General features: G+C 32.6%; 2 protein-coding genes across 3 annotated transcripts; both read left to right on the top strand.

Annotated features, from left to right (window-relative positions):
• The first annotated feature begins 1105 nt into the window (after nucleotides 1–1105).
• LOC110694589 (meiotic recombination protein DMC1 homolog) lies at nucleotides 1106–5206 on the top strand. The gene is made up of 14 exons (XM_021871754.1): nucleotides 1106–1128; nucleotides 1227–1312; nucleotides 1952–2043; nucleotides 2155–2226; nucleotides 2321–2359; nucleotides 2462–2519; nucleotides 2641–2686; nucleotides 2964–3009; nucleotides 3501–3562; nucleotides 3670–3736; nucleotides 3823–3915; nucleotides 4011–4079; nucleotides 4239–4317; nucleotides 4433–5206. The coding sequence occupies exons 1-14, from the start codon at nucleotides 1106–1108 to the stop codon at nucleotides 4615–4617; spliced, it is 1017 nt and encodes a 338-aa protein (XP_021727446.1). The 3' UTR covers nucleotides 4618–5206.
• Nucleotides 5207–7956: 2750 nt separating this feature from the next.
• LOC110694099 (protein ALP1-like) lies at nucleotides 7957–10576 on the top strand. 2 transcript variants are annotated; one of them, XM_021871260.1, is made up of 4 exons: nucleotides 7957–8192; nucleotides 8273–8350; nucleotides 9845–9890; nucleotides 9977–10576. In XM_021871260.1, the coding sequence occupies exons 1-4, from the start codon at nucleotides 8127–8129 to the stop codon at nucleotides 10447–10449; spliced, it is 663 nt and encodes a 220-aa protein (XP_021726952.1). In that variant the 5' UTR covers nucleotides 7957–8126; the 3' UTR covers nucleotides 10450–10576. The 2 variants fall into 2 exon arrangements, with proteins under 2 accessions (XP_021726952.1, XP_021726951.1); XM_021871259.1 differs by having other exon boundaries at nucleotides 7960–8192; nucleotides 9688–9890.
• The last annotated feature ends 108 nt before the right edge of the window (nucleotides 10577–10684 follow it).

Here is a 10684-nt window from a genome sequence, read left to right as displayed (position 1 = left end):
CAATATTTGGTCAAAGTGTAACACTAATTAAACACTGATGAAGTAGTACCAAATTTTCAATTAAGCTTATGTTATACACCATAAAAAAAATATATCCTCATAATTCTAACTTTCTAACTCACTGTTTGAGTGTTTGACACTTAGACCTGTTTAGTTCGTCTTATATTTGATTATCTGAACATATCTGATCTGGTCTGATTTGATTTGAATGTCAAATTTGACCAAACTTTGACCTTATATATACAATAATAATATATTTTAAAAAAATATATCAAGTGGGATCTTGTTAGATTCGTAATAATGTGTATTTTATTAATATGTGATTTTCAGAATTTTTTTCATTACGAAATTAAAGTTATTTAGCGACAAAAAACTACACATAAAATGATGAACTGATGTGAACCGATTTTCTTTATCTAAACACATTTTTTCTGATCTGAACTTATTTTTTCTGAAATAAGTAAAAATAAGGTGAAGTAAACAAGGCCTTAATCTCTTATATCATTCTGAATCTCAAATGTAATTCACTACTTTAAAGTTTAAACATTCTAATTTTTTTTTTCAAAGTCATCACAAAAAGTTAATATTTCTTAAATATTCACCTTTTTTTCCTTTCTATTTTTCATTCAACTCAAGTCACGTGATCAACATTGTTGTCTTTTATTTCACTATTTATCAATTTACTCTAATGCCTCAATCAGTGAAGAATAACTTGTATATCTTCAACCTTCCCCAAAAAATAAACCAATTAGCAACACCATAACAAATTAGCAAGCAATTATAAGCACAAACTTTTGATTTCCATTCCATTTTTTATTTTTTTTTTATTTTAATTTCAACATATAATTACCTGAAATTTATTACATTTCACACGTCATCAAAATTTTGAACCAAAAACTGATAAGAGCGACTTCAAATTCCATTTAATTCCGCGCCTAATCCACATTCCACACCTATAAAAAGGGTTCTTCCGGAGCACCGAAGAGCGAAACCACTAACAAATTCACAATTACAATTTCTCTATTTCTCTCTCTAAAATCCTCATTCTCTCTCTCTCTCTAAAACTGAAGTTCCTTCAAAAAATCGTCGAAGTTTTCTCTCTACAATGCCGGAAATGTACGCACTCAAGTAAGTTCTCTTCTGCAACTGGAAATTCTCTGCATAATAATGATCTGAAGAATTTTTTATATGTTGATGACTATTTGTGTTTTTGAATTTTGATGCAGATCTGAAGAACAGAGCCAGCAATTGCAGCTTGTTCAACGAGAAGAAATCGAAGATGAAGAAGACTTGTTCGAAGCTATTGATAAATGTATGATCATCTCTCTAAATTTGTAGCGATTTACTTGAATTTGGTATGAATTTGAATTATAAAAAAATTGCTCAAGAATTCCAGTTGCATAAATTTGGAAAGCTGAATTTACACTCTGTTTTTCTAGCTGTTATTGTTAAATTTTGTTGAAACATAGCTTAATCGCTTAATTCATAGAGATTACTCCGATTTTATCTGAAATTCTATGTTTCTACTTTCGATTACTTGATAAACTTGAGTCTGAATTACTTTTAAAATTTTTCTAGTTATTTGTTCTAGTTTTTAATTTATCGCGCTGAACAGTTGAATCTCATAGCTCATATTGAACTTCGTTAAATTTTTCTCTTGAAATGCATACAAATTCAAATTTCGTAGAACTTCAAATTATACGTTTCAATCGTTATATTGTCATGAAGCTGAAATGATACTGTGTTTTTGGCGCCAAACGCTTACTTTGTTTAAATTTGTGTTTGTGTGTGAATTTTAAATAACTATTGCTCCGATATGCGTAGTTCATCAGAAAATTTCTTGTTAGTTCGTCTAATTTGAAAAATTATCGCGATGAATGCTTAAAGCCGTCCAAATTATTCTCAATTTTTCGGCGTATAACTTTAACATTAAGAAATTATTTTTCACTAGTGATTGCACATGGAATCAATGCTGGAGATGTTAAGAAGCTTCAGGATGCTGGAATATACACTTGTAATGGCTTGATGATGCAGACGAAGAAGGTCTTACATCATTTGTTTATTTTTTTTTTTACTTTGAATTTGAATTCAGAATTATACAATTTCCTTTGAGATTTCTTAATACATCTTTCCTAATTTTGTTTGTGTGTGTAGAATTTGACTGGTATTAAGGGATTGTCTGAGGCTAAAGTTGATAAGATATGCGAAGCTGCTGAGAAGATTGTGGTACGTTCTCTGCAATCATATTTCTCAATTGATCGGCTTATCGTATTGGTTTCGAAGCTAATCAAATCTTAATGTTCTGCTTTAATTTATCCAGAATTATGGTTACATCACAGGAAGTGATGCTTTGCTCAAAGTAAGTTGCTGTTCTCTACAAATTTTAAAATTCTGAATTCCAATTGTGTAGTTTTAGCTGTTTTACTACTTCTAATTCTATCATAATTGTTATTTGCAATAGAGAAAATCTGTGGTTCGCATAACCACTGGAAGCCAGTCATTAGACGAGTTATTAGGAGGTAACTATATGCTGTTTTGATCAGTATAAGTCATTTTATTCTTATTCAAATTACTAGCATCTTGGCAAATATTAGAGTTCATTTGTATGTTTAACACTCTTATTATGTTTCATTGGAAAAGGTGGAATCGAAACATCAGCAATTACTGAAACATTTGGAGAATTCCGGTGAGGACCCTTAACAGTATCTTGAATCTTTAATTGGTGTGGCAACGTTTCCGTGGTTTCTGTGTATGTTGAATCAATTTTTGCTCAGAAAATAACTAGCTGACTAATTTTCAAATTTTGTACTTCTCTTCTTGGTTTTAATGACTGATCGACTACATTTTTAGACTTTATGATTGATTATATACTTTTCATAAGCAAATTTGACTATGCTGACTAGTTAACAAGTTACATATCTACTTTTCTGACCTCTCATGGCTTGATAATTGATTCTGCTCAGCTCTGGAAAAACTCAGCTAGCACATACTCTATGCGTCTCAACACAGGTAAATCTTTTATTGTATGCCAGATTTATGATCTGAAACAGCTAAATTTCGGTAGGCAGTAAGTTTAATCAGCAACTAACAAGAAATAACCACTAGTTTAGACCATATTTTGGTTGGGATTGCAGTATGATGGAAGTAGAAAAGTGCTTACAACCTCTGATCTATATGGTTGTTAACAGTCAGGTTTCACTGTTTCAGTTAATATGCTAGTTTAGTCGAACATTTCAACCCTAGAATCAGATTTTCAGGAAACTGAAGGGTGCTCACTGACAAATTAGGAAGATAGTGTACCTGTATTACTGAGTTTGTAAGTCGGCGACACGTTGTCTCAGTTGCTTTTTTAAGAGAGTGAGAATGGTTTCACATGTTCTGTTAATGAAGGATAAATTGTCCATGCATGTCTTTGATGTAAACATGTGTTTTGATTTCCTTGAGGGTAGAAGTCTCAAGTTAGAGGTAAAATTTACTTGTTTTTCAATGCTTACCTGCAGCTTCCGACTAGCATGAAAGGAGGAAATGGGAAGGTTGCCTACATCGACACTGAAGGAACTTTGTATCCTCTCCTGTCATTCTATTTAGTTTTGGAGTACAGAAACAGATTAAAATTCTGCAAATGAAGTACATTTTAAAAGAGTTTTCTCTTCACTTACTACACTACAGTCGACCTGATCGTATTGTGCCAATTGCTGAAAGGTTTGGGATGGATGCTGCTGCTGTCCTAGACAATGTAAAAAGCAACCTAACCACTTATTTTTGTGTCTGAATTATATATCACATGATGACTTTTTTTTTTTTTATCTTACAATCCTATAGATCATATATGCACGTGCATATACGTATGAACATCAGCACAATCTCCTCCTCGGCTTGGCTGCAAAAATGGCTGAGGAACCCTTCAGATTACTGGTGAGTACTCGCAATTTCTTATAAAAAAAAAAAGTAGCCAGAAAAATCCTCTCATAAAATTCTTGGCTAACATGAATTTTTCATTGATTTTTTAGATTGTAGATTCTGTCATTGCTCTTTTCCGAGTGGATTTCTCTGGAAGAGGAGAGCTTGCAGACCGACAGGTAATTTGTTGAAAGATATGAAACAATCTACATTATTAAACACTATCTAGGATACACAAATATGTATGAACTCTTGAAGGACCTCCTTGATGCAGTGAATTTCTCATTCATTTTTCTGCTTAGTTCTATATCTTGACAAGAATTTAATTGCATTTTCAGCAAAAACTGGCCCAAATGCTGTCTCGTTTGATAAAAATTGCTGAAGAGTTCAACATTGCTGTATATCTTACTAATCAAGGTTATTCCAAAAATCCTCAACCAATCTGACTTGGATTTTCATGAGTAGTGATTTATGCAAATAATTGTTGATCAAACCATTGAACACTAGCCAACTAATCAGATGCTGCTTGCAGTTATCGCTGATCCAGCAGGAGGAGTTTTTGTTACAGACCCTAAGAAGCCAGCAGGCGGTCATGTCTTAGCCCATGCATCAACAATAAGGTTGATGTTCAGGAAGGGAAAGGGTGAACAGCGTATCTGCAAGGTGATTGATGCCCCAAATCTGCCAGAGGCCGAAGCTATATCCTTTTTCTATTGACACTTGCGCTACTATTTAGTGCAAATTGAAACATTCTGCATCTTCACCAATGTTAACACCTTGACACCAGCACGTATTTCAGATTACACCAGGTGGAATCGCTGATGCAAAGGACTGAAGCTAGCAGGCAATCAAATCAATTTATCTGATACCAGAAAGAGCAAAGGAAAAGTTGCCTGGTTTTCTACTGCCATTATATAGCTTTAAGAAATAGTTATCTATGGCCAGGAATGCATTATACTTATTCATATTACTTAGTAAAAACTCTGTACAACTTAAGCAGCCATGCAGAGAGCGAACTATACATTCTTTCGCCTTTTACTAAAGAATACCTTGTGCTTGCTGCAGTCAGTGGCTTATATAGTTATATTTTTTTTGGAGGAAGTTCCTTAAACAGGAGCTTCCAGCATTTGCAGTCTGAATTCTGAAATGTTGTCAGCTACTAGCATTAAGTTCTGTTGTAGGATTTATTGCATAGTATAAACAAAATACTCCGTAGTTGAGTAAGGATGATTCTTGCGTTCTTTCTTTCTTTCAGGGTAACAGTTCAATTTTTTTGGATAGATTTTGCTAATGTATTTGGACGCATTAATACTATACGAGTATTGGATAGATCAACTGAGCATACTCCAGCCAAATAGACATCTTGTATGCAAACGAGCTTTAATATCATTTGCTATGTAGCAACCTGCAAGAGGTGTGATAAAACTCTTCACCAGACCATCAAAATAGAAGTGGTAATTAGTGACAAGGTGCATCTTTCTATATATATCAATTGATTTCGGAACTTTAAGCTGTAGAAGATTGACCTGTTTTGAAGCAAAAACCATCAAGTTTTGTGACAGATCCTGTAACAATTAAGTACATTTCAGAATGATCTAAAATACCAAAATCTAAAAACGTTGTAAATTGCAAAGCACATTACAAGAATCAAGTCTAAACATGGAAAAGATAGACCCCCCTAATAAATAAGCTAAGAAATTTGATTTAATGATGTAGTGAGGTGTGCCAGGCCCGTGCAATAGTGCAACGCATGGGCGACACTTGAGAATCCCAGCAGCAAGCTACTGTGGTGGATCCTCCCCCTTAAAAAATAAATTTAATATCGTTGTGGGTCATTGACCCACGTATCAGATATTAAACTGATAAGAACAGATACTACACTTGATCTTAGCCAAAAGGCCGAGAAAGGTATGATTTGTTTGGTCTCAAATCCTGCGCTTTGTATCCTGAAGTTGCCGTATCCTCTTTGTTTGTTTCGATGTGGAACATCAGCTCTCTTACTCGGTAACACCATTCTGTTGTCTAAAGTACTACATAAATTAATGTATTACTGAGTAACAATAAAATATAGAGCTAGAAGTCATGTAATCTAGTGGTTTATCACACATTATTTGTTTCTAGAATAAAGGCTATATGTACACCTAAAAGCTTTCAACCATTATCAATTACGAGTTCTATTTCTATATTCAATTTATCAGATATGAATTTAGAAACAATGGTCTGACATGTCTTCTAAATTACTAGTTAGTAATTCTGGTTACATCAGTAACAGATTTGCAATAGTTCAAAAACAAAAAAAATTAACAGATTTGCAAGGGTTTTACTGATGTAATCTTTGCTTCAGATATTCAAGGGTATTGCTGGCTTTGCTAATGTAATCTTTTTCCCACTGTATTACAGATACATTCGACTTCAATAAGCAAATCAATTAGTTTGATCTTAAATTTGTCACAGCAATGTTAATACTCCAGTGAAGTCGATAATTCACTACCATACCAGATTGCCAGGAGCTCTGCGCAAAAAGGTCAAAAAAATTTGGACCATTTCTCGATTTGTGCGTGTCATCCTTGCGCAGGGGCCATGCTAATCTTCTCTGTATCGTTCCAATTTTATCAGATGTCTCCGAAGAGACAACCCTTATTAGACGCCACGATATATAAAGAAAGTAGTTTTAGAACAATCTATCAATGTGGGACAAAAAGAGACTATACATCTAAGTATGTGAGGGTACCAAATGAAAGTCAAATCTCATCAGATCTTACCCAATCTTTCGGTAATACTAACATCAATATCATGAATTACTTTGACAATTCTATAATTCTATGATATGAACAAATTATCTATGATTTTCACTATTAATCCTTCAAGCTTAGGCCTCCATCCCATATAGTTTGCGTACTTGTTTTTGTTGATTGTTCTTTTCTACTCCTCCTGACACGAATGTGACCGAAACTGATAAACTGTATCTCAGATTATTTTTCACCTCTACTTAGTTAAATTATCTCTATAAATTCTGATCACTCCTCTATAATAAACATAAACAAATATGCAAAAGATAAATTAGGACAAATAATGAAACAAAACAAAAACCAGCTAAAAAAAGCCTAAATGTGTTTACCTTAGACCAAATTGATTGCCCTTGGTAGTTGATAAACGGAAGATTTTATCATTCAACAGTTTTGAACTAGCTAGTATGCTTGTGATTACTGATTATACTGCTTATTGAAAAGGGTAAATACTAATATAATTAAAACATAAATAGTGGTGCATTTATACATAGACAATTAGAAATTTAACAATATAAATTCTACGATATAATAAGGTTATTTCTAGCAGAAACATTTCTGATAAGAACTTTTGGAAAGTTTCCAAAGAGGAATGCAATAATACTTAAAGGGATATAATAATTTATTATTCATCCTTCTCATTTCACTAATGGCTAGTCTTCAGTCTAAATTTTACAATATTATTTTCCATCCAATTTTAGACATCATACTTTAAACTTAAATAACATTTTTTTTTTTTTTGTTCAGAAGACATTAAACTTAGAATTTGTTGCATCGGGTGCACCATACACCCAACTAACCTAAGATTAGTTTTTGCTCTTCATTTGATGATAAAATGAAAAACAATAATCAAAATGAGTACGTACACCCGGGTATATATAACAATATCTCTATTAAACTTAGATAACATTTTTTTTTGGACATAGATAACTTACTATTACTATTATTACTACTACTACTACTACTACTACTATTATTTTTAAATAAAACTAGTTTTGATGAAGCCATTCACAAACCATAAGTTATAAAAAATACTTTTCAAACAAGACCAAATGAGGGGTGAAAAGTGCCACAACCACTAAGTAACTGTTTGGCCTAGTTTCTACAAGGGTTTCTTTATCTAAGAAATAGAAATTGGGCCAAACAAGGGTTTTTTAAAAAACATAAACACTTTCTCAAGAAGCCCAAAACAGCTTCTAGAGTGGGCAAAATGAGAAGCACCAATTTTGAGCTTCTCTACATCAGTTTCTCGGGGAGCTATTTTCCCATTTAATGAAACTTTTTGTTGGACAAAAATATCTTTAACATTTCACAAAAAGACCTCTTATACCCCATTAAGAAAAAGAAACCCCTCTTCTCTCTTCTCCTCTCTCATAAACATCAGCTCTTTCTCTCTCCTGAAACACAAACCCCTGAAGGCCAAAAATCATCACCGACGACATGCAATCTGGTCCTCCGGCGCCACCATTTCGTCCACCCAAGAGGACACAACCAAGCAATAATAAGGTATTAATTTTTTTTACTTATGGAAATTTCTTCTCTTTTGTGGGTAGAACCCTAATTTCTTTGCATTGATTTTGAAATAGGAGAAAGATATAAATCTCAGTGGTTCTCCTCATCCAAATCATCCCAATATGTCACAAACAAGAAGTTCTGCCAATGAGGTTAGTGAATTGGTCCAGAATTTAGATCTTGAAATTTTCAATTTTGATTCAATTTAGGCGTTTCATTTCAATTTTGATTCAATTGAGTTGGATGAACTAGGATTAATATGACAAGTGTTTGGGTAGTGCCGTAGTGAATTTCAAATGACATGGTTTTGTTGGATGATTGATTCAAATCAATTATGGCTAGTTATTGTTGAAGGGTCCATTTTCTGTGAGGATAAATTAATTAGGAGTATGTTGTTAGTGGGAGGTTAGGTAGGCTATGTTTATGCATTCTAATCATGGGATAGTTCCATATTTGTAGGTGTAGTTTGTTATTTTCATTTTCTATAAAGTATTCATTGGGTTGGTTTCGACTTGTATGTTATTCTTCTATGTTAATATATTAGATCAAATTTCTTATCAAGTTCCAGCTTGAATTTGTAGTTTACATTTTTAAGTTAATAAGAAATTAAAGTAAACTAAATAGCTTGTAAAGTAAATAAATTTTTAGATAGTTGAGTCTGTTGTTAAATTAAAAGCTTTGAGAAGGAATTATGTATTAGCAAGAATTTCTTTATGACAATACAGTCTTCCATGGCCCAGATTCTTTGCTAGAGATCAATATTAACCCCATTTTTACTCATTCTCCAACTTAATTTGTGTTGTTGTTGGGTTGTCGTGGATGAAAGAGTATGGGGTTTAAAGGGCAGCTAGGGAGTGTGTCGCGTGCGAGGTAGGTATTATGCAAGTTTTTGTAAATAACTCATCAATTTTACATAATTTAAGCCCTAAAATATGTTAAGTACTTAAGTTTTATTTCTTTAATTTTTATAAGTTTGATACTTCATTTCTTATGGTAGGCACTAGTGTTTTTATGGAGGTTTGAAGTGATCTTATTCCTCACTAATATCCTTAGTTAGCAATTTGTTATTCTGTTTACTTTTTTAGCTTCTTGGAATGGTAGATGTCTTATGTAATGTATCTGTTTATGCAAGTGTGTGGAATATGACCATCATTTTATTTCGGTTTCTCTAAAACTATTTTCTCTTCTTTATTTCTTTTATTAGCTTCAACAGGTTTGACTGATTATTTCAATTTCTTTGTTTTATGAAGTTTTCTTAATTGTTTTAGAATTTTAAATAAAACTCTTGTATCCAAACAGAGCATTATTCGAATTGGATTCTTTCATTTTCAAATTGCTTGTATTGGTGCCAAATTACTTTGGATGGTGATAGTGGAATGGTTGATATGATGTCTAAGTTAAATTATTGTTTTATGAGAAATGCTTGTATGTTGTAAGGTTTGTCAATATAATGCTAGTAGAATTTATAAAGCGTGACATTGGGAGGCAGATTGCATTGTGTTGTTTCGGAGGAGGATAAAATCCCTTACATAGGGCGCAAAGGTATCCCTACACAAAATGTGTTAGCAATTTGTGACTTTGACATGTTATTTACATATTTTGTTGCTGGATGGCCGGGATCTGTTCATGATAATCGAATCTTAAAGGATGCAATGGAAGACCCCAAGAAATATTTCCCTCATCCACCCGAAGGTATATATTTATGAAACTATTATGTGTATAATCGTTACCATTATTATATACTATGGTGTCATTATCTAATATTATACAATGTACAGGAAAATATTATGTTGTTGACGTGGGTTATCCGAATATGAAAGGATTTTTAGCTCCTTTCAAAGGTGAACGATACCATGTTCCTGATTTTCGTCGTTCAACACAACCTCCAAATGGTTTCTATGAAGTCTTTAATTATTCACATTCGTCGTTGAGAAACGTTATAGAGAGAACATTTGGTGTCTGGAAAAAAAGATGGAGGATATTATCAATTATGCCCAGCTTTCCGTTGGAAACTCAAAAGAAACTTGTTGCAGCTACTATGGCTATGCATAACTATATAAGAAGACACGCGCTTGAAGATTTGGAATTTGATAAATGTGATGCAGATCCTTATTATATACCTGAAGTTGAAGGGGATGTGGATATTGGAGGCAACCCGGTAACTACTCTTGAAGAACATGATGGATCAATGGATGATTTTAGTATGGAGTCTATTCGCTACAATATTGCAACTTCTCTAATGAGTCGTTGATTGTAACATTATTGGATCTTTTATTAGGAATAATTATATTAGACATTATGTTTGTAATTATGAACGTATGAAACTTTTGGATATGAATTATTAATATGAAATTTAAAAATCTAAGTATTTAGACTTATGAATTGTTCAAAATTTTATATTAAAATTTTATCTTACAAGCAATTATAAACAATTTTCTAACCAATTTTTTTTTTTAAATAATAATAAAAAAAAAAACTACTATTAA

This window comes from Chenopodium quinoa, unplaced genomic scaffold, assembly GCF_001683475.1.
Source record: "Chenopodium quinoa cultivar QQ74 unplaced genomic scaffold, ASM168347v1, whole genome shotgun sequence".
NCBI lineage: Eukaryota > Viridiplantae > Streptophyta > Magnoliopsida > Caryophyllales > Amaranthaceae > Chenopodium > Chenopodium quinoa.
This window is presented reverse-complemented; position numbering and strand designations above follow the sequence as displayed.

Coding starts and splice junctions, on each gene's coding strand:
- LOC110694099 (XM_021871259.1), top strand. Junction 9,891..9,976: donor TTTCCCTCATCCACCCGAAG/GTATATATTTAT, acceptor TACAATGTACAG/GAAAATATTATGTTGTTGAC.
- LOC110694589 (XM_021871754.1), top strand. CDS start 1,106: ATGCCGGAAATGTACGCACTCAA. Junction 1,129..1,226: donor CCGGAAATGTACGCACTCAA/GTAAGTTCTCTT, acceptor ATTTTGATGCAG/ATCTGAAGAACAGAGCCAGC. Junction 1,313..1,951: donor GTTCGAAGCTATTGATAAAT/GTATGATCATCT, acceptor ATTTTTCACTAG/TGATTGCACATGGAATCAAT.